General features: G+C 41.8%; 1 protein-coding gene across 3 annotated transcripts in view; it reads right to left on the bottom strand.

Moving 5' to 3' along the window:
- The window catches only part of unc5a (unc-5 netrin receptor A), a 361,826-nt gene that overhangs the window by 13,622 nt on the left and 325,375 nt on the right, over positions 1–22,829 (bottom strand). For all 3 annotated transcript variants that reach the window (XM_088343440.1, XM_088343441.1, XM_088343442.1), the window contains one exon: positions 485–634. In XM_088343440.1, the coding sequence (XP_088199566.1) occupies positions 485–634 (150 nt within the window). The remainder of the gene's footprint in view (positions 1–484; positions 635–22,829) is intronic.

Here is a 22,829-nt window from a genome sequence, read left to right as displayed (position 1 = left end):
TCTCTCCTGTTCTGATTCCCGTCTGTTTCCCAGCTCCGACCCATTTTCTGAACTTGACTACGATTTTTGCTCCCCCGTCCCGGCCACAGATCTGTTTTTGCCCGCTCTCGACACTGCCATCGCTCGCCACGGAAATACCACTTTTGCATCTGAGCAATCTATGGATAGTGTGTACTATCCTTTCCCTTCTTCCAAATAAAAGTAAAAGAAACGCACACAAGTGGGTCCTGTCTTTGTTCTTGTCCTCACGTAAAGACTATTTGTTCAACTGCGACAGTCTGTTCAGTGATTTATTTGTGATTCGATAATTGTTATTTTGTCTCAGGAGTATACTCTCAGTCGATAAGGACATCATCTCGAGGTAAGTTTGACCACTGGGGGCCTTTATAAAGGGGCATGGCTTCTTGCAAATTTTCACATATCGCGTGGGCTTCTGGTCCCCATTTACCGCGATCACCAAAGTAATACCGTATAACCGACTCACCTGATAGCCGGCGAGCAGCTTGCTCCTCCAATGGGCTTGCGGCATGTCGTGGATGGAGAGTCGCAAGTTGTGGTAACTGTCTTTGAAGAGCAAAATGTGCGGCTCGTCGATCAGCCGACCACCGAGCTGCCTCTCCATCTGCATCACCTCCTGGAACGAACCGAAAAACCAGAAACGGCGTTTTCGTTAAGGCCGAGGAGAAACCGCGTGGTGGTCTTACTCGAGTGGGCGTTCTCATGACGGGAATATTCACGTAGGTTTCGTACGGTTGCTTGAAATCCTTAAACGCTTGACGTTGAATGTGTTTTTAAGGTTATAAAAGTGCTGGAATTTTGGGTGAACTGTTTGTAAATGCTTGAAATTGCTACCGTGTTTCCGGGCAGTCTTTCCCGATAGAGCACGCATAAAATGAAGATAAAGAAAACAAGCTTGCTCTGTGAAATATGGCAAAAAAGCTGACTCAGCACTTTTGGTTTGGTTGACTCAGCTTTTTTGGTTTGAAAATAGGGAAGGAGTTTAAATAAGACCACTGTCTTTTGCAGGAGGTCGGGTATGTTATCCTGGATGTGAAAAACGGCAAAACAGATTGAATAAGCACTCAAATTTTTTGTTTGTTTGTTTGTGTTTTTGTCCATCCAAAATTATGGTGAAGGAGTTAAGATATGACCACCATCTTTCACAGGCAGTCTGGTAGGTTAGCCTAGATGGGAAAATATTTAGAAAAGGCGACTCAGCACTTTTGGTTTTGTTAACTCGGCTTCTTTTGTTTGTGTGTTTGAGTTTCTTTCCATACAAGATAATGGGGAAGGAGTTTACATATGACCACCATCTCTCACAGGCAGTCTGGTAGGTTACTCTAGGTGTGAAAAATAGCAAAAAAGCTTACTCAGCACTTTTGGTTTTGTTGAATCAGCTTTGTTTGTTTATTTGCTTGTTTTTGTTTCTGTCCGTTCACAAAAATTGGAAAGAAGTTTACATATGACTACCATCTTTCACCAGCAATCAGGTATGTTACCTGAGATGTGAAAAATGGCAAAAAACTTGACTCAGCGCTTTTGATTTTGTTGACTCAGCTTTTTTCGTTTGTCTGCATTTCTTTCTATCCAAGAAAATGGGGAAGGCGTTTATGTACGGGCCCTCAGGTAGATTACCCTAGATGTGAAAGATGCCAAAATAAGTTGACTTTTGATTTTTCAGCAAAAAAGAGGATTAAACAGCTGCTTTTCAACTCCCAGTCTCTATTTTTCTTTGTTTTCACCTTGGATTTTTTGCATCTCGAAGTTAATTTTTCCAAACAATAGATAGAATATTTCATATTTTAGGAATTTCATCTGGACACAGTCTTACTCTTTGGATTTTCCATTCTCATGTGTCAACGATCCTGCCCAAAAGGAAAATGGCACCCAAAATACTTTCGCTTCTCATCGCGGTGATGCTGTAATGGTGCAGATATTCTAATTTACTCTGTTGTTTTTTTGATGTATTAGAAATAAAAAGTAAATGGTGTGCATTTATAAAGCGCTTTTCAAGTCAATGAAGACCTCCCAAAGCGCTTTACAATGTGCTTCACACTTACCCATTCACACACACACTCACACACCAATAGGGAGTCAGCCCTGAAAGGCGCCTACCTGCTTATTGGGGGCATTAGGGGTTCAGTGTCTTGCCCAAGGACACTTTGACATATAACACGGAGGACCCAGGATTCGAACCTGCGACCTCTTGATCCCAAGACGGGCGCTAAAGCTCCTGAGCTAATGCTAATGAAATTGATCATGTGAGTTCTAATGTGAGCAGAATAAACTGTTTTTTTCAGAATCTTCAACATAATCTTCTGGACCAAAAATAATTCACTCTACCAACTCGGCAAGGATTTTCTCAGGCATGCTTATAGATTTTAAATCACCGTAGCATTTTGATGCTAGCCTGTTTGTTATTCCGACATCGATGCAAACCAGCGTCACATTCTGACATGCAGCCGGAACAAGCCACGCCCACTCATCCACAGCGACCTTTAATGTCACTTCAAGGTCGATCTTGCCCACCCGCCGCCGCCTTAGCGCGTGGGGGGCGTTTTCGACCTGCAGCATTAGCATGCATGCACCGCTGTTTGAGGAGAAATAAATCGTGCTTGCTCTCACATATGCAGTAACATCATACTCTCACGCGTGCACAACTATAATCTCATACAGACACAGTTATACTCACACACAGACACTACTCTACTCAGTAATAGACTACTATACCCTCCCACAGATACAGTTATAATCTCATACACATGCTACTATACTTTCACACACACACACAAATAACTACTCTCACATATACTACTACACAGGTGGCAAACAGGCGGCCCGCGGGCCAGATGAGGCCCGCTAAGGGATTGAATCCAGCCCGCGAGACAACACTCAGAGAAGCACAAGAGAAAAAGAAGCTGCAGGTTGAAGTATGTCAACTTGATGTTGCCAAAGCCAGGTGCCTCTCACAAAGACACTGTACTTGTATTTATTTCTCTCTCTCTCTCTCTCTCTCTCTCTCTCTCTCTCTCTCTCTCTCTCTCTCTCTCTCTCTCTCTCTCTCTCTCTCTCTCTCTCTCTCTCTCTCTCTCTCTCTCTCTCTCTTTTTTTTTCACCCCTTTTCTCACATTCTGTCTCCGTCTCTTTCACTCTCTGTCTCTCTTTTTCTCTTCCTTTGTTCCACTTTGTCTCTTTCTCTCTCTGTGTCTTTTAACCTCTTTTGCTCTAACTTCCTTTCTTCCTTTTCTCTCCTTTCCCTTTCTCTCTTCAAATCCCTTGCACTTTCTTTTCTCTTTTCTCTCCTTCTGTCGTTCTATTTCTCTTTGGATTTCTTCCTTCCTCTCCCTTTCTTTTACCCCTCTCCTACGACTTTTTACCTTTTGTTTCTCACACTCTCTCCCTCTCTCTTTTTCTTTCTTTGTCCCGCCCTCTCTCCTTTTGCCTCCCTCTTTCTCTTATTTCTTTATCTTTTTTTCTTTCTCTTTGATCGACTAGTCCGGCCCCCGACAGAATGTTAGTTCTATCGTGTGACTCCCGTGTTAAAATGAATTTGACATCCCTGTACTACTACATGCTATAACACTCTCTCACACGCTACTATAAGGTCTCACTCATACTACTATACTTTCTCACACACCATTAACATTGCTTTTAATACAAGTTTTTTCACACCTAGTGTAACAACCCAGTATAAAAGTAGAGCATAATATTATAAGTGAGAGAGTATTTTCGTACATGTGTGACAGAATAGTGTGTGTATGAGTGTAAAGTAATATGTGTGGGAGAGTATACTGTGTATGAAAGCATTGAAGTATGTATGAGATAGTATAGTATAGTATAGTATAGTATAATATAATGTGTGAATGAAAGTATAGTAAAATGTGTAAGAGAGTATAGTGATTTGTGTATGAGCATAGTAATATGTGCAGGTGAGACGTGTGTGAGTAAGTGTATTGTAATATCTGTGAGAGAGTATTGTAGTGTGTGAATGAGACCATATAAATATGCGTGAGAGAGTAAAGTAGTAAGTGTGAGGTAGTATAGTAGTGTGTTTATGTGAGTATAGTAATATCTGTTAGAGAGTAGTGTTTGTGTGTGAGTGTAGTAATATATGTGAGAGTATAGTTGTGTACATATGAAAGTATAGTGGTTTGTGTGTATGCGAGTAAAGTAATATGAGAGTATAGTAAAGTGTGTTAGAGAGAGGTGTGTGCATGTGTGAGTACAGTAATATATGTGAGAGAATAGTCGTGTACATACTGTATGAGAGTATAGTGGTTTGTGTGTACGGACGCTCCCCCACTTACGACTATTCGACTTAAAAAACCGGTAGATACCAACATTTTTTTCAGGATATCGAAAAATATCCGGACATTTCGTGAGTTACATTTTGTATTGTGTGCACTTTTTTCCGAGTACAGGACATTACTGTAGTACTTCTTTCCGCCGCTACCCACGTGTGACCAGAATCCACCCGAAGTAAAAAAGTTCTCTTTCTCTACCTAGTTTGTGTGTAAATAATCTATACTGTCTATACTATGTCTAAACTATCGCCAGCACTTTGACATTTTTCATGTTTAATATCTCGTGCATCCATTCAATATGGTTGGTGTGAAATGTAGAGAAGAGACGAGCCGTTTCATTTGAAATGAAAGTGGAATAAGAAAGCTTGATGCGGTTGAGGAAATGGTTGGATCACTTTTTTTCCATCCACTTTTTACCACGTAGGAGGAAGTCGCCTAACTCTTGAAGCCTATCTTCCACAAGTAAGTTGAACTTAACTTTATCTTTATAAAGCATATTATTTTATGAAATGTTTATTTTTTTTGTACAAAACAATACAGGTTACTTATACAAGCCTTAAATATACTTATATAAACCTTAAAAAGATATTCCATACAAAATATAGCACTGAAGAAACTTACCAACAGATTCAACTTACGAACAATCGTCTGGAATCTATCTCGTTCGTAAGTAGGGCAGGGTCTGTATGCGAGTAAACTAATATGTGTGGAGAGAGTATAGTAGTACGAACGAGCGAGTATAGTAGTGTCCATGGGCATTACTGTGTCTGTTTGAGAGTATGATGTTATATGTGAGAGCAAGTATGATTTACTCCTCAAACGGACTCTCATGCTCGCCAGCTACCTGCCGGACAGTGAAGAAGCTCTGTTCAAGCCATTAGCTGCTTGCTGATCGTTCCCGCATGGCCAATCATCTTAATTCCCCTTTTGTTTGCGTGCCAGGAGACATTTGCGAAGACATTATTAATATTTTAATCTTGGGAGGGGCTTTTCTTTTTCTATTCTTCTATTACAAATCGATCAAATTAAGCTGAAATAAGGCTTTTTTTAACTACTCTTGCAGCAGAGGTCAGATAACTCCGTACACCTGGAAAATGTAGTGTCACGGTTGCCCATGGCGCCCGATTGGTCCAGCCCGGGTGGCGCCAGCTACGGCTCGTTGACAGATTGGCTTCCCTTCTATTTAAGCTCAGTGCTCTCACTCACCCTTTGTCAGTCCGCAAGACGTGGGCTTTGACTCTGTCCGTTTTCCTGCTTGTGTTTCCTGTCTGGTATCTATTTTGTCCTGTTTAATATCGACCTCCGGTTTCGTTCCCGTCTAGTTTTTCCTGTTTAATTTCGATCTCCAGTGTCTGGTATAGGTTCGGTCTATCTCGTCCTGCTTGTTATCGGACTCCAGTCTCCAGTGCCTGATATCAATCATGTCTGTCCCTTTCTGTCCTGTATCGACCCCAACTGTCCGATATCTGCTCGTGCAATTGGTATCGATCTCGTCGTCCTCTGGCTTCCTGTCACTCCACGCCAGACCGCTGCCTTACGTCTTCCACCCAACGATCGCCAAATCACTGGCGTTTTGGGTTAACGTGCACGACTGCCCCATTTCCCGTAAAAAAAAGCTTGTGTGAGAAACGTCACGCATCTGGGTCCTCCTCCTGTTCCGGTTCTTGACAATCCCAAAAACGTGCCGTAAGGTTCATTTCTCTCCGAACAACACCGATTCAAATTAGCACCCCCCACACCCCCACCCCTTTTCTCCTTGGCCTCGTTCCAATCCTAGTAAGAAAGCTGTTAATTATATTTTCCCTGACATCGCCTACCTGCTTTTGGCATTCTCCCTGAATAAGCGCTTGTTAGCAGGGGGCGAAAGGGGGAATTTGCATGTTTGCTTTGTGAATTCCTAATTCTACTGTTTGCTTTGCGCTCAATCGTCTTGTTAACACAACCCCACCCCCCGAGGATCTCTACTCATATTATTCCTCTCGCCCCGACGCGAAAATATTCGTACTGTTGAGGCACAACACTCAACACAAATTTGTTTTTTCAAAGTTTTCCGTAGAAATTTGTAAGACCCTGGCGGGTGGACAGTTTGTAAGGGGTACGTAGCACAAAGACACACCATGGTATTTGCGATAATTGATATAGTAATTGATCTAGATAGGTATTTTATATATATATATATATATATATATATATATAAATACAGTGGAACCTCGGTTTTCGAACGCCTCTCAGTTCGAACAAATCGGAGTCGGACCAAAAATTTTGAGAAATTCTTGCTTCGCCGTTCGGTCAAAAAAATCGGAGTTCGAACGCCGGTAATGCGTGAGTGCGTAGGCTAGGGTGCGATCCTGAGCGGCGTACGGGTGTTTTAGCCCCTTATTATGCCTCCGAAGAAAGTCAGTGCAAGCAGCAAAGTTGCTACAGGTGAAAAAAGAAAAGTAGCGCGTACAACTGTTGCATTTAAGAAAGAAATAATAGCAAAATATGAAGGAGGTGTGCGAGCGCCTTCTGCTGACCACCACAAAGGTAAGAAATCCTATTCATAAGATTACGATAAGGCGAACGTGCGATTAGCCTGGGTTAGCTTTAAGTTTACGTTAAACATTCAGGGTGTTGGAACGGAGCCCAACATTGAGGGTGTTGGAACGCAGCCCCCTTTCCAATGAACCGCTCACAACTTTTTGTGGAGACCCGGGTGCTAAACGACCTGATTTTTTTTTTTTTTACACGTTCATGTCAGCGTAATCTTTCGTACGGAAGATTACGATAACGCGTACGTACGATTAGCCTGGGTTAGCTTTGTGTTTACGTTAAACATTCAAGGTAAACATTCAGGGTGTTGGAACGGATTAAAACGATTTACATTATTTTTAATGGGAAAAATGATTTTGGTGATCGAACAAATCGGTTTTCAAACAGGGTTCTGGAACGGATTATGGTCGAGAACCGGGGTTCCACTGTGTATATATAGATATATATATATATACATGAAAATATTATATTATTTATAATACAAGTTTATGAGATTCTGGTGGCCTGCCAGATTCTTGTTATGATATGAGAAACATTGTTCCTAAAGACAAATTTGTTATACAGGAATCTCTTGCATTATTGGGGTTTACCTTTCATGGTTTCGATAGTTCAGGGATTTTATCTAGTGTTCTGCATTTTGGCTAAAGTCTCCCAACTGTCATGACTACTGATTAGCATCACCTGTGCCCACTCATTTGGCGCCAGCCTCTGCGGGCTACCTGATTGGTTCCCTGTCCTTTCAGTCTCCGGTTGTCAGTCCGTCAGCGAACCTCTGTTGTTACAAGGCAAGCATTTTGACACGGACTTCCGCTTGTCCCGTTTTTGCACCCGTTTTTCCACCTGTCCGTTCCTGATCTCCCTGTTTGTCTCCGGCTACGACCTGTTTTTGATTCCGACCACGTCTGCCCTCCCGTCCCGGCTTACGACCCGTTTTTGATCCAGATCACGTTTTTGCAGACCTGTTCTTCAGTCCTTGACACCGCCATCTCCCGCTACGGAAGATCCACTTCCGTGTTCAGATCACGATCCCATTGCATGAGCGGGCGCTACCCTTCCTCTTCCTATCAATAACCTTGTGGTTAACGCTACGCATTTGGGTCCTGATTCCATTCTGGTCGTGACACCACCTTTCTGCCTGTGTCTGCCTAAGCATCAACGTTGCGGTGTAAATTATACACGTACTTAAAAAAGCTTGACGGACTTAGAAATTGAAAAATGTAATATAGGCACAAATGTTTTTCAATTTTGAGTTTCCCTAAAAGCTTTCATGTCAACGAAACGCTCTGGACCCACAAAAGCATCAAAAGAAAGAGAGAGATGCTTTCTGTCGCCAGCAAAGTTGGACATCTCAACATGATAATAATTATATATAAAATATGTGAATTGAACCTAGATTGTGGCGTGGAGTTTCCCGGATCCAATCCAATGGACCACTAGGGATACAGACTACATATGAAAAGGCATTAGGTCTTATATCTTCAGACATTAAACCGCTCTGTGGTACAGCCGATTCGCAAAGTCTCCAAGAAGCACACAAGATTCTGAACTGAATGACAAGAAAGGCATTGTGAGAAGTAATTCACTCGTGCTTAAAGAAATACATTCTTGGCCGCATGTATTCAAAACGTTTTTTACTTACAAGGCTTAGTTTAAGCTGAGAAAAGGGGAAACAACATTCTCTCTAACAAATCTGGCTTCGTTACTAAAAATAGTGTAATAATAAGATAACACCTGCCTTACCATGTGGCATCTGTATCCCTAGAGATCTAGATGGTGGGATCCGGTGCTCTCGGGATGGCATTAACTAAGGAGGTAAAGCGCTCGTCTTGGGATCAAGAGGTCGCAGGTTCGATTCCTGGCTTCTCCTTGTTATATGTCGAAGTGTCCTTGGGCAAGACACTGAATCCCTAATGCCCCCGATAAGCAGGTAGGCTCCTTCCATGGCTGACACTGCTATCGGTTAGTTAGTGTGTAAAAGGGGAAAGTGTGAAGCACATTGTAAAGCGCTCTAGGAGGTCTTCATTGACTTAAAAAGCGCCATTAAAATGCAGACTATTCGATCATCATTAGATCTGTCTGCTTTGTTCTGGGTTCGATTCCTGCTGCATTCAATGTTATGCAGTTAAGATCAACCATCCATGTTCCTGGCGAACTGCTGGTTAGGATTCGGTGCTCTAAGAAGTATATAATTTATTGACAGATTAAAATTGCAAAAATAAGATTTCTCTCGGGCAGCACGGCGGCCCAGTGGTTAGCGCGTATGCGGCACAGTTCTAAGGTCTTCAAATCCAGCTACCGGACTTCCTGTGCGGGGTTTGTATGTTCTCCCCGTGCTTGCGTGGGTTTCCTCCGGGCACTTCAGTTTCCTCCCACAGTCCAAAGACATGCATTTCAGGTGAATTGGCTGGTCCAAATTGTCCCTAGGTGTGAATGAGTTGTCTGTCCCTGTGTGCCCCGCGATTGGCTGGCAACCACTTCAGGGTGTCCCCTGCCCACTGCCCGATGATTGCTGGGTTGGGCTCCAGCACCCCCGCGACCCTACTGTGGATAAGCGGTGCAGCTAATGAGATGAGATGAGGATTTCTCTCAGATTATAAAGTGCACGCTCAAATTTCTGACCAATTTGGGGTTTTTGGGGTACACCTTACAGAGCGGAAAATACGGAATTTGTAATAAAACACTTATATAGTACGGTACTTTTATTTGAAAAACAAATGCTTGAGTTTGTAAATTAGATTTGTTCCTTGCTTTCAATGTATAATAGGCAGGGTTGGGTAGGGTTACTTTAACTTGATTACTTTTAATTACTTTTGGATTATTCCAATACCAAAGTATGCTAATAAAAGACAAAAGAAACTAAATATGAATAAAATGATGACTCACAACACGTGGTAAGCTTTCTCTCCTGGCTTTGATCTCTTTAAACTCCGGCAAAACTAACATAAAATGCGACAGAAACAAAATGAAAATAAATCCAAACAGCTTGCCAACATCATTTTTGCCGTTCCATGTATTCCGTTACTCCCCAAGCCTGCACAAAATTTTATGCATATTTAGTTTCTTTTGTCTTTTATGAGCATATTTGGTATTGGAGTAATCCAAAAGTAGTTGAAAGTAATCCAGTTAAAGTAACCCTACCCAACCCTGATAATAGGATATTCAATACATCTCATCTCATCTCATTAGCCGTACCGCTTATCCTCAGTAGGGTCGCGGGGGTGCTGGAGCCCATCCCAGCAATCATCGGGCAGTGGGCAGGGGACACCCTGAACTAGTTGCCAGCCAATCGCAGGGCACACAGGGACAGACAACTCAATCGCTCATTCACACCTATGGACAATTTGGACCGGCCAATTCACCTGAAATGCATGTTTTTGGAACGTGGGAGGAAACCACGCAAGCACGGGGAGAACATACAAACTCCGCACAGGAAGTCTGGAGCTGGATTTGAACCCACGACAGGTTCCCATGACATGAACTGTGCCGCACAAGCGCTAACCACTGCGCCGCCGTGCTGCATTATTCAATACATAAATAAGGTTTCTACTTAGCGGGTTTCGACCATCGCGGGACTTCTTTGGATGGTAACACCGGCGAAAAACGAGGGACGACTGTAGTACGTGGCCATCTTTGATGAACCGTATTCGATAAAAACGGTGATGACATGCCGAGTGATCACCCTGAGTTCTAATAGCTTAGCAACAGGGTGGGACGGTTCCCCTCCTCCAAGATTTAAAAGCCTTCACCCATTACTGTCCTCAGGGAGACAAAAGGCGCATCACTATTATTCGCGGAACGGAATTAGCATTGCGAACGGCGAATGGCCGACTTTGATCGGGCCCCTGACCTTCTCGTGGGAGATCTATCGGCCTGTTAGCGGAAAAGAGGTGGGCACGGAATGCCAATGACGGTCCAGATCAACATTTCCTGGAGACGTATGCAAACTCACTCGTCCGACGACGGATGTCAGGTACATAGCCGATTAGGATCAACAAAGCCTAAGAACCAAGATCTCGGTGGAGGACGGCGATGGCGTGTCCTTGGTTGAGATACACAAAACCTGCCAGGCTCATGTGTTGCGGCATATGCTCCGGACGGGGAGAATAATGGCCCTCTTTACGCCCCATTATCCTGTTAGCAAATGACTCTGCAAGGGAGCTAATAAATGAGAAGCTAGCTTTCAGCGTGTTATTGGCTCATCCAACAGGGGAGAAAACAAGGCGAGGTTTTTAATTATATTATCAAATTATGCATGAATAAAGGCTGGAGAATATTTTGGGACAAGTTTGTGTTTGTAAGACAAATGAAATAAAAAAAGTCATACGTTTCGTAGATCCTGGAAAACATTTAACATTTTACTATGATATTTTTGTCCTAATTATCAAGAAACAAATACAAAATATGACTGTGTTGAACCTTTTCACCACTAGGAGCAGTGTTGTCCTGAGAACAGAGGAAGAGCACACTTTGAAAAAATATGAAAGTTTTGGTTGAAATCCACTAAATACATTTTTTTTCCCATTATGAAGAATTTGACCCTCATAGGAATTATATTACCCGAGTGTCACGGTTGCCATGGCGCCCAATTAGCCCCGCCTGTGTGGCACCAGCTTCTGTCATGGTTGCCATGGCGCCCAATTGGCCCCGCCCGTGTGGGCCAGCTGCAGCTTGTTGACAGAATGGCGCCCTGTCAGTATTTAAACTCTGTCCTGTCAGTCCCCTTTTGTTGGTCCGTCTGCAAATCTCTGTTTTCACACGGTAAGCCATTTTTCGCCTGTCCTGTTTTTTTACTCCTGTTAGTCTCCCGTTATGATTTGTTTTGTATCCCGTCCCGAATTATGACCTGTTTTGATCTCGACCACGGCTGTTCTCCCGCCCCGGATAACGATTGGTTTTTTTATTTCGATCACGATTTTTGCTCTTCCACCCCGGCTACTTACCCGTTTTTTCCGTTCCCGACACCGCCCTCACTCGGAATGGAAGTCCCACTTACGCGTCTGAGCAACCTACTCCCCGCAATGAGCATCTAAGAAGTGCATGTACTTGCACGTGCATCATGATTGAGTAGAGTGCAGTTGCAAAGATGACATAAGCCAGGAGATGGCAGCAGTTTACAGATCCTTCAAGTGTACTTTCAGACGGAAGGAAACTTGAAAATGAGCCCAAAAAGTTTTGCACATGAATAATTTCTCCTATATTAACATTTAAAAATCAAAAGAGGGCCAAACGAATGGCTCAGCCCTAGTTTTAATCACAAAGGCAGAGCCAAAAAGAGTTTGCCGGCGATAAGGCGAAGGCCGATCTCAATGAAGTCACCCTGACCCCGGACAACTCCGATGCTATTAAGATGCATGAGATGGCTGACGAGTTCATACACCGCCGGAGAAGCGCTCCTTTTGTTCTGACGGAATCGGAGATAGCGGCCGGGTTGTGTGAGAGGACTGCGAATTTCCAGATCCGAGACCACCGACGAGGTTGGCTAAGGGGGAGTCAAAAGGAAGGCGGCTTAACGTTCGTGTCTATGGGTCACCGGAATGGCCGGCTTTAGCGGGAGAGATAACGGGATTACTGCAATCACGGCCGCCGTTTTCTACGCCGTCCCGCTCTCTACCTTTTTAGCTCGGACTGAGATGGACCGAGGCCCGGTGTTGGGAGTAACGCGTTGTAGAGGAATAGTAACGAGTACTCAGAGTTGGAGAGTAATAGAATCCATGTTATGGCGTTATGTACTTGGGGTACAAAAGTAATATAACGTAAATTCCGGACTATAAGCCGCTACTTTTTTCCCTAACTTTCATCCCTGCGGCTTATTCAGTGATGCGGCCAATTTATGTAATTTTTCTAACGGCCGCTAGCGGCGCTCGAGTGTTGCTACCATTAACTGCCCTGTCAAAGGTATATTATTATTATTAAAGCTTTGAAAACTCTCTCGGTGTACCGTCTTTCTTTGTAAATATGTGTAACCCATGTATAATATGTATTTGCAACTTTATATTTTTGTAATGTATTTATTTGTATTTATTTTAGACACTTATTCTGATATGTTTTGATCGGGTGAACGGAAAATGAGGGGCGGAAGAAATGCGGGGTGCCGAGTTTAAGTGGGGACCGCTAAAGGTGAGGGACAGACAAGGAAAGAAGAGGGGGTAAAAAGTTGGTTAAAGAAAAATGAGTTGTGTGAGTAAATGTGTTCATCTGATATATTTTTCCCACCCTTACCTTTGGAAACAAACACTTTTTTCCTTGGATTACTTTCAACGGGACCTGAACTCTGCATGTCTGCATTAAACTTTAAGTACCGGTATCATTTTCCGTTTATTTTGCCGGCTGTGTTTTTGGACTGTGGACTTTAATGAAGGACATTTAGTTTCAATCGCGGGACTTGAAGTCGGGTTTGGGTTAATTTTGTGTTTGTGTTACATTTTTTTAATGTGGGCGCATGCGGCTTATACACAGGTGCGGCTTGTGTATGTACAAAATTGGTTTTCCTCTTAAAATGTGGTGGGTGCGGCTTATAATCAGGTACGGTAATTGTATTCCAAGACGTAATCAAATTCAGGTACATTTAGTTCAGATAAGGATCACATTGCAGGATTACAGATTTTTTGTTGCTGTAAGGGAAATTATAGTTTGATTATAGTTTGAATGTGCCTTTGTATTATGTTATCCTCAAAAGTACCTTAACAAAGCCAAAGGTTATACCTCTGTGCTGTTTGTATTCTTGCAACAAATGTATCTTCTTGCCTCTTGCGTTAACTATTAATCAACACGCCTTCGCTTTGGTGCAGGGAAGTGCGGGGAAGAGCTTTCCTCCCTACATTCCTTTCTTCTTACAGTGACGCATTGTACCTTTTGTGTTACAAAGTTTCACTTTCCTTACAGCTCATTTATTATGCTCACGTGCCATCTGGCGACCAGCACTATTTACATCATTTAACATGTTATTTCTGTCTCAACCAATCAGATTCTTGTCTTGTATTCATGTGACCTCGCTTAAGCCAATCAGATTTATTCTTCTATGCCTGTGCTTTCCAATACATGAGTCTCTAACCATAGGGGGGGCTTGATTCCTTCCTAAGCCGATCTTAGAAGCACGCGCCTCTGATGGAAGCGCTATCAAAAACCTAAATCTCCGCCTAGGAGTGTGTCCTTTTCTTCATCCTGATACAATCTCAGGTTTTAAGGTTGACATTTTGTTAACAATTTGTGTGATGATCTTCAATTAAACCCGTGAAAATATATTGTAAGAGGAAAAACGAGCATTGTGGGAGTAAGTTTGGCCAAAGATACGGTGACGCAAAACAATGGCAGACCATCATCTCATATGATATCAACCATTAGCACACAGGCCTCTTAGAGATGTATGAGTTATGTTAACACATGCACAAATGCTACAAAGTTGTAATTTGGGAACCTGTTGGGTAAAAATTTGTTAATTTTTTATGGTCGGAAAAATGCCGTAACAAGGGGCCAAAAAAACCCCAATATTCTACATGTAACGTGAAAACATTGTAAAACGTGGACGTCACCACCTGTCTAATGTAACTCTATTTTTTTATATCATTTCCATAGAAAGTTAGATAAAAATGATAGACTGGTATATTGTGATAAGTTTATTATGTTGTTACTATAAGACAAAAGCAAAGTACAGTGGAACCTCGGTTTTCGAACGCCTCTCAGTTGAAACAAATCGGTGTCCGACCAAAAATTTAGAGAAATTCTTGCTTCGCTGTTCGGTCAAAAAATAGGAGTTCGAACGCCGCTAATGCGTGAGTGCGTACGCTAGGGTGCAATGCTGAGCGGCGTACGGGTGTTTTAGCCCCTTATTATGCCTCCGAAGAAAGTCAGTGCAAGCAGCAAAGTTGCTACAGGTGAAAGAAGAAAAGTAGTGCGTACAACTATTGCATTTAAGAAATAAATAATAGCCAAATATGAAGTAGGTGTGCGAGCGCCTTCTGCTGACCACCACAAAGGTAATAAATCCTATTCATAAGATTACGATAACGTGAACGTACGATTAGCCTGGGTTAGCTTTAAGTTTACGTTAAACATTCAGGGTGTTGGAACGAAGCCCAACATTGAGGGTGTTGGAACGGAGCCCTTTCCAATGAACCGCTCACCACTTCTTGTGGAGACCCGGGTGCTAAATGACTTGTAAATGACCTGATTTTTTTATTTTTACACGTTCGTGTTAGGGGAATCTTTCGAACGGAAGATTACGATAACGCGTAACGTATTAGCCTGGGTTAGCTTTATGTTTATGTTAAACATTCAAGGTAAACATTCAGGGTGTTGGAATGGATTAAAACGATTTACATTATTTTTAATGGGAAAAATGATTTCGGTGATCGAACAATTTAGTTTTCGAACAGGGTTCTGGAACGGATTATGGTCGAGAACCGAGGTTCTACTGTAATTTCATAGGATGCCATTTTCTTACTTTACCTATTATTCACCTATATTTTTCGTTAACATTATTGTGGCTATAGGCCATTTTTGTTGCTATTCTTTGAATCCCGCAACCTTTAGGCGAATCTGCTTTTGTAAACTAGGATATGTCATAAAAAGAAAGGGCTCAGGGGAGGGCCTTTAGATTGGGTTGGAATTTCTTATCTTAAGGCTTCTCTCCCTGTCCTCCTTGCAAGTTCAAAATCCATTGATGTTTATATTTTGACTACGTAAGTTAAAACGTATCATAAAAACGACCTACGATTCGCTGACATTTATGGTTATAAGTCATTTGACTACGATGTTGTGATGAACGTAAACCTCCTTCACATCGCCCTAACAAACGCGGCGATTTGCAAAAAGCCGCCTCGTCAGCCTTTTTTCGGCGTTAAACACAAAAAGTCTGGCTTTTCACGTCCAAAACGCCAACGTTTGCCTCGCCAACTAACAGATCAAACGTTGCTTCTAATCCCTCCCAGTATGTTTTCTTAATAACTCTATGACGCACAACGTTTCAAAGAGCCCGCTGCGATATTTTAATCCCGAGCTCTTTTTCGTACATTTAGCTTTGATTTGTTTGGAAATGGCCTTTGGAGAGCTGGCCGGACCGGAGCAGACGCTAACCTCTTTCTGTCAGTGGCAGCCTGAAGAGATTAGCTTTTCAAGTGTCTTCGGTTCCCCCAACGGAGCCGGGTCCCCTTGTGTTTTGCGTGTTATTGAAGAAAAAGTAATGACTTAAAGTTACTAGGTAACTCATTTAAAAAGTAACAGTGTTACAACCCAGATTACAATGCTCTGAAAGTGTCCAGTTACTAAAGTTAGGCAGATTGATCCAAATATTGATATTACCAGTACTAAACAAGTACCGTGAATTCCGGACTATAAGCCGCAACTTTTTTCCCTAACTTTCAACCCTGCGGCTTATTCAGTGATGCGGCCAATTTATGTAATTTTTCTAGCGCACGCTAGCGGCGCTCGAGTGTTGCTACCATTAACTGCCCTGTCAAAGCTATATTATTATTAAAGCTTTGAAAACTCTCTCGGTGTACCGTCTTTCTTTGTAAATATGTGCAACCCATGTATAATATGTATTTGCAACTGTATATTTTTGTAATGTATTTATTTGCATTTATTTTAGACACTTATTCTGATATGTTTCGCACTGGTGAATGAAAAATGAGGGGCGGAACAAACGCGGGGTGCCGAGTTTAAGTGGGGACCGCTAAAGGTGAGGGACAGACAAGGAAAGAAGAGGGGGTAAAAAGTTGGTTAAAGAAAAAGCAGTTGCGTGAGTAAATGTGTTCATCTGATATATTTTTCCCACCCTTACCTTTGGAAATATACACTTTTTTCCTTGGATTACTTTCAACGGGACCTGGACAAACCTTAAGTACCGGAATAATTTTCCGTTCATTTTGCCGTCTGTGATTTTTGGACTGTGGACTTTAATGAAGGACATTTAGTTTCAATCGCGGGACTTGAAGTCGGGTTTGGGTTTATTTTTTGTTTGTTTTCCATGTTTAAATGTGGGCGCATGCGGCTTATATACAGGTGCGGCTTGTGTATGTACAAAATCGGTTTTCCTCTTAAAATGTGGTGGGTGCGGCTTATAATCAGGTGCGCTCTATAGTCCGGAATTTACGGTACTTGGATCAGTTTGATTGTCAGAACCAGAACAGATACAGGACCCAAGCCATTGTCCAGTAGCTCGTTTGTGTCCAGAATATTCTTTAATAATAAAACTTAAAAAAAAGGTTAATCTCGATAAATGTGTTTACACAGCTTTTTTGTCTTTAAAATGGCAACTACATTTCACCATGAAGCCACCAGCAATGCTTTTATCAAACGAATTTACTGATAGTCATAAAGACGACCACCAAAAAGGGGTGCGGCCAACTCCAAAAACACAGCCGCACCAATGCTACAAGTAGAAGAATTAGTGTCGAGGCTCGGAAATAGAAAATCATTGCTGGAGGTCAAAGTGAGCTGCAGGCCGGTTGCTCAACAGCATTTAAACAGCCGAGCGCACATTTTTACGATCGAAAACACAATTAGACAATGAGCTGAGTGCATTAAACTCATTACATGAATATCGATCAAAGAGTAAATTCCGGGTCCCGGAACAAAAAGAGTTCCCGAAAATATCTTATTATTAGAGCACAGGGAAAGTTTTATTTTAATACTGCAATTATTGGTTAAGCAAAATTAAATGGAATTGAGAAATATTTTTTTAAGAAAATATTGCACGTAAATAATAGGTATGGTTCTTATAAAGTTGAATGTTAGTGTGTGCAATACTATTGAACAGGGGTTTGGAACCTATGGTTTGCGAGCCGTATATGTCATGATTACCGATGTGAATAACCTGCGCTCATATGGCGCCAACCGCTGCGGGCTCTGATTGGTTCCCTGTCCCGATTTAAACCCAGTCCTATCAATCCCCTGTTGTCAGTCCGTCAACGAACCTCTACCCCGCAAGACGTGGGTTCTGACTCGGTCCTGTTTCCTTTTGGTATTTCCTGTCCGGTATGGTTCCCGTTTATTTTGTCCTGTTTAATATCGGTTTCCAGTTTCATTCCCGTGTAGTTTGTCCTGTTTAATTTCAACATCCTGTTTTGATATCAATCCTGTCTGTCCCGTCCTGTCCGGTATCGACCCCATCTGTCCGATATCTGTTTGGTAACTAGTGGCATTATGACGTTGAGGGATGGGTATTACGAAGATTAGTGTATAAAATATGTGATTATTGTAATTATTATAATTATTGATATCTGACCTATGTAATAAGTAAATCCATGAGATTTTGTTATATTAGACACAAGAGGAAAAGAGGATTTGTAAAATGTATTTAATAGGGAAGATAAAGGGGTAGGGAAAATAAGCATCTGCTTCTGACTACCCCTTTTCGAACATGTTATGTAAAATTATTTTGTTGTTGACTCATTGTTTTTGTTCTGTTTTTATTTTAATGTTCGAAATAAATATTTCATTCATTCATTCATTCATCTGCTCGGGCAATTTGTATAGCTCTCGTCGGCCTCTGGCTTCCTATCATTCCACACCAGACTGCTGCCTAACGTGCATGACTCCCCATTTCCCGTGAAATAAAAGGCTTGTGTGAGAAACGTCACGCATTTGGGTCCTGATCCTGTCCTGGTTCTTGACAGTATATGGCTCTTTTCATGAGTACTTATGGCCTGGGAACAAAATTGATTAGTTGCAAATTTTTCTATGTCTTTCCTAAATTGAATGATTGAAGCATTTTGAAATGCACGCAAAGCCAAACCAATGATGAAGTATGCAGTGAAACACTTTAGTATATAAAAGGCAAATTTTTAATTACAGTTTACAGTAAAGGTGTCATACCCCCCCAAAAAAACTCATTTTGGTTGTACATTGCTAAGGAATCCTCTATATGGAAGCTCATTTAATAATCCGTTGTCAGGACTAGAACGGAGAGAGGACCCACTTGCAGTACGTTTCATTTATTGGAAGAAAAGAAAAGGGTTGCACCCACGATCCGGTAATCGCTGGTCGCGGGAAGCAGGTCGCTCTAAATGCGGAAGTGGGACTTCCGTGGCGGGCGATGGCGGGAACGGAAAAAACGGGTCAGTAGCCGGGGCAGGAGAGCAAAAAACGTGGTCGGGATCAGAAACGAGTCGGAAGCCAGGAGAGGAGAGTAGACGTGGTCAGGATCAAAAAACGGGTCGAAGCCGGGGAACAGATGGGAGCAAAAACAGGTGCGAGTCAGGGTCGAAAAAAGCTTGCTAGAGTAAACTGAGGTCCGCAGACGGACTGACCACAGGTGACCGAAAGACAAGGGTTTAAATAGTAACAGGGAGCCAATCAGAGTTTGAGGCAGTTGGCGCCGAAGGAGCGGGCATAGGTGCTTCGCATCAGTTATCATGACATCCATGTTCCTTGTTGAGACACCTGATGATGAAAATCCACATAACAAACTGTAAACACGGCAAAACGCCAGAAGAGCACCCAGAACAATTTGATTGGATGATCGGTAGGGATGGGTGGAGCTATGCAAAGGGTTCAAGAAATCCGTTTTGTCTCTTGCCCTGCGCCGTCTGCACTGAAAGTAAATATTGTGTTTTTACAAAATAACCTCGTTTTGAAATCATTATTTATGAAAAAAAGTAAGGTCAACAGGAGCCTCGACGATTTTAAGTAATTGCGGGAAGGTGAAAAGTTTAAAGTGGTATATTTGTTGACATTTGGGACACAAACTCTAACATTATTATTATTTCATACATTCAAACAAATCATCAAATGTTACACACTGAAAAAAAATATGCTGAAGAATCTGCTTTTGTCTGAAGAGCCGGTTTGGCAATTTTATTTTGAATTTTCTCTCAAAATATATGGTAGAGTCGAGTCACGTCATGTTTATTTTTATAGCCCTTAATCACAATGAGTCTCAAAGGGCTGCACAGACATAAACAACAGATTATTTTATGTGCCCCAAAAAAATCAAACTGTGCGGTGTTCTTGTGCATGTCTGCAATCAAAAGAGGAATTTCAACTATGAATTCATTTTAATAATAAAGAAAAATATTTGGTTATTAAAATACTTTCTTTAAAAAAAGGAATTTTGTAGTGAAGAGCCATGGAAATCTAAAAGTACCATAAATTCCGGACTATAAGCCGCTACTTTTTTCCCAAACTTTCAACCCTGCGGCTTATTCAGTGATGTGGCCAATTTATGTAATGTTTCTAAAGGCCGCCAGCGGCGCTCAAGTACAAAAGGAAAGATTTAGACTGCAACATCTTAGCTTGTGCACAAATTAAATTAGCGTAGACATATCCTCATCATGCAAAAAAAAAAAAGGCACACGACACAACTTTGCTAGTAGCGTTTTGCTACCCTTCACAGGCACGGTTTGGGATGAAAGTTATAATATTATTATTAAAGCTTTGAAAACTCTCTCGGTGTACCGTCTTTCTTTGTAAATATGTGTAACCATGTATAATAGGTATTTGCAACTGTATATTTTTGTAATGTATTTATTTTAGTAACTTATTCTGATATGTTTTGTACGAGCAAATGACAAAGAAGGGGCGGGGCAAACGCGGGCTGAGGGGAAGTGGAGTAAAGGTGAGACGTGTTTGTGGATGCGGCCGACAATAGTGGATATATATTTTTCCCACCCTCACCTTTGGAAATATACACTTTTTTCCTTGGATTACTTTCAACGGGCACCCGGACTCTGCAGGTCTGTATTAAATCTTAAGTACCGGTATCATTTTCCATTGAATTTGCTGGCTGTGTTATTTGGACTTTATCGGGTGTGGGTTAATTTAGTGTTTGAATTGCGTTTTTCCAATGTGGGCGCATGCGGCTAATATACAGGTGCGGCTTGTGTATGTACAAAATCGGTTTTCCTCCGGAAATGTGGTGGGTGCGGCTTATAATCAGGTGCGCTCTATAGTCCGGAATTCACGGTAGTTTCGGTATGCGACTAGAAGGAGGCGGTGACGCTTTAAATGACAACTCCATATTAACAAGCCACCAGAGCAGGCCTAAAACACCAAGGTTCCGTCCAACAGACGTCTTTTTTGGGGTTGCAAAGTCAAAAAGTCATCTTTTCTTAAAGACCCAGTGTTGAATATTCAACCACTAGATGGCGCTGTATTACCTCATGCAAATGAAACCAGTACTATAAAGCACAGCATTGCAGTAAGTTGCACTAGGCGGCGAACTAAGTGTGCCTCTTTCACAAAATCAAATCAAAATATTTTGCCTTTATGGCTCTTTGAGTCAAAAAGGTTCTCGACCCCTGCTCCAGAATATTATGCAAATAAATTCCATCAATGTGGGCACTACTAAAAACCACTACTGCAGTGTTTCTGCAATTTATTCATTTTTTTTATGTCTCTCAGGTGACTCTCTTGACAACAAAACTGGCTGGTACCCAGCATGTTTTCATATATCACTCCTAAGGGAGTGTGTAACTGTACCAACAACAAAATGGCCTTCATCCGGTAAACTATGTTTCCCCATAAATGTTAATTTCACAATTGAAAAAGCATTGGTGACATAAACACATAACAACACATTGTACAGTATATGTGAACTAAGATCGGTACCAGTGCGAGTACTTAAGTCTTAGTCAATTCTACGTCATCAATTCTACATATGTAAAGAAACTGTAATGTGAGTGTACTCATAATTTATGTAAAAATAATCGAATAAATAAAATATATTCGAATGATAACTTAAAAGATTTACCTACTTCTCATTCTAATGTATCTTTTTTTTTTTTAAGCAATTTTAGATTCTTCTGCAGTCTTCTGTAAGTATTGATACCTGAAGGCTGTCATCGACCCCAAATATACAAAAAGGGATAAAAACAAATATTCAAATTGTCACGGGTGCCATGGCACCCAATTGGCCCCGCCCATGTGGCGCCAGCTGCGGCTCTTTGACAGATTGGCTTCCCTGCTTTTTAAACCCAGTCCTGTCACTCTCCGGTTGTCAGCCCGTCAACAAACCTCTGCCCTGCACGACGTGGTTTTTTTTATGGTCGTTTAAGCCTGCTTAATATTCAGTGCGGCTTGTACAAAACTGACTTTCTTCCTTAAATGAGTCAGCTCCACTTTCTAGTTTCAAATTTACAGTATGTATTCTTCTTCTTCTGCAACAATTACTGTCAGGCTTCAAATATAAGAATAGAACTTGGAAAAAAAAACAGGTGGCGGTTTAATTTGAAGCAAGTTGCAGGTATGGGGCCGGGTGGCGGGCTGGCTCCACATCAGTGGCGTTTACCCGCGAGCGAGAGGGGGCCACACTGAGGGCCGGTCTCTGGCGCCTGATACTACTTGTGAACAATGCCATCAAAAGCAGGTCAAATATTGAGAAGAAAGCTAATTGGTCTTGGTGATGCAGAAATGTGATACTTTTCTTTATTAGACATTACCCTGCTGATTTATTTCAAAAGTAATAAATTGAAGCAGATTACCTATATTCCGGACTATAAGCCGCTACTTTTTTCCCAAATCTTCAGCCCTGCGGCTTATTCTGTGAAGCGGCCAATTTATGGAATTTTTCTAACGGCCACCAGCGGCGCTGGAGTATAAAAGGTAAGATTAAGACCAGAAGAATATGTGCGCCAAGAAAGACTGCAACCTTTAAGTTTAAGTTTATGCATTAATTAGCTGTTAAGTAAAGGTACGTTCCGATAATGAGGAAGACGCCCTTGATGGCGATATTTATGAGGAGGAAGTTGAGGACGATCTACCGTGAATTTCACAATTATGGGATGCTTTTTTTTGACAGGCACGTTTGATGCATTGCGAGCGTGATCCTACTAGCGTGTTGGTACCTTTCAAAGGCACGGTTTGGGATGAAAGTTATATTATTATTATTAAAGCTTTGAAAACTCTCTCGGTGTACCGTCTTTCTTCGTAAATATGTGTAACCATGTATAATATGTATTTGCAACTGTATATTTTTGTAATGTATTTATTTTAGAGATTTATTCTGTTATGTGTTCTACGGTCGAATCAAAAAGAAGGGGCGGAGCAAACGCGGGC

The sequence above is a fragment of the Urocampus carinirostris genome, chromosome 9 (genome assembly GCF_059441175.1).
Source record: "Urocampus carinirostris isolate Australia breed hairy pipefish chromosome 9, RoL_Ucar_1.0, whole genome shotgun sequence".
Lineage (NCBI taxonomy): Eukaryota > Metazoa > Chordata > Actinopteri > Syngnathiformes > Syngnathidae > Urocampus > Urocampus carinirostris.
The sequence above is the reverse complement of the archived record's forward strand: the minus strand, read 5'-3'. Positions and strand labels throughout refer to the sequence as shown.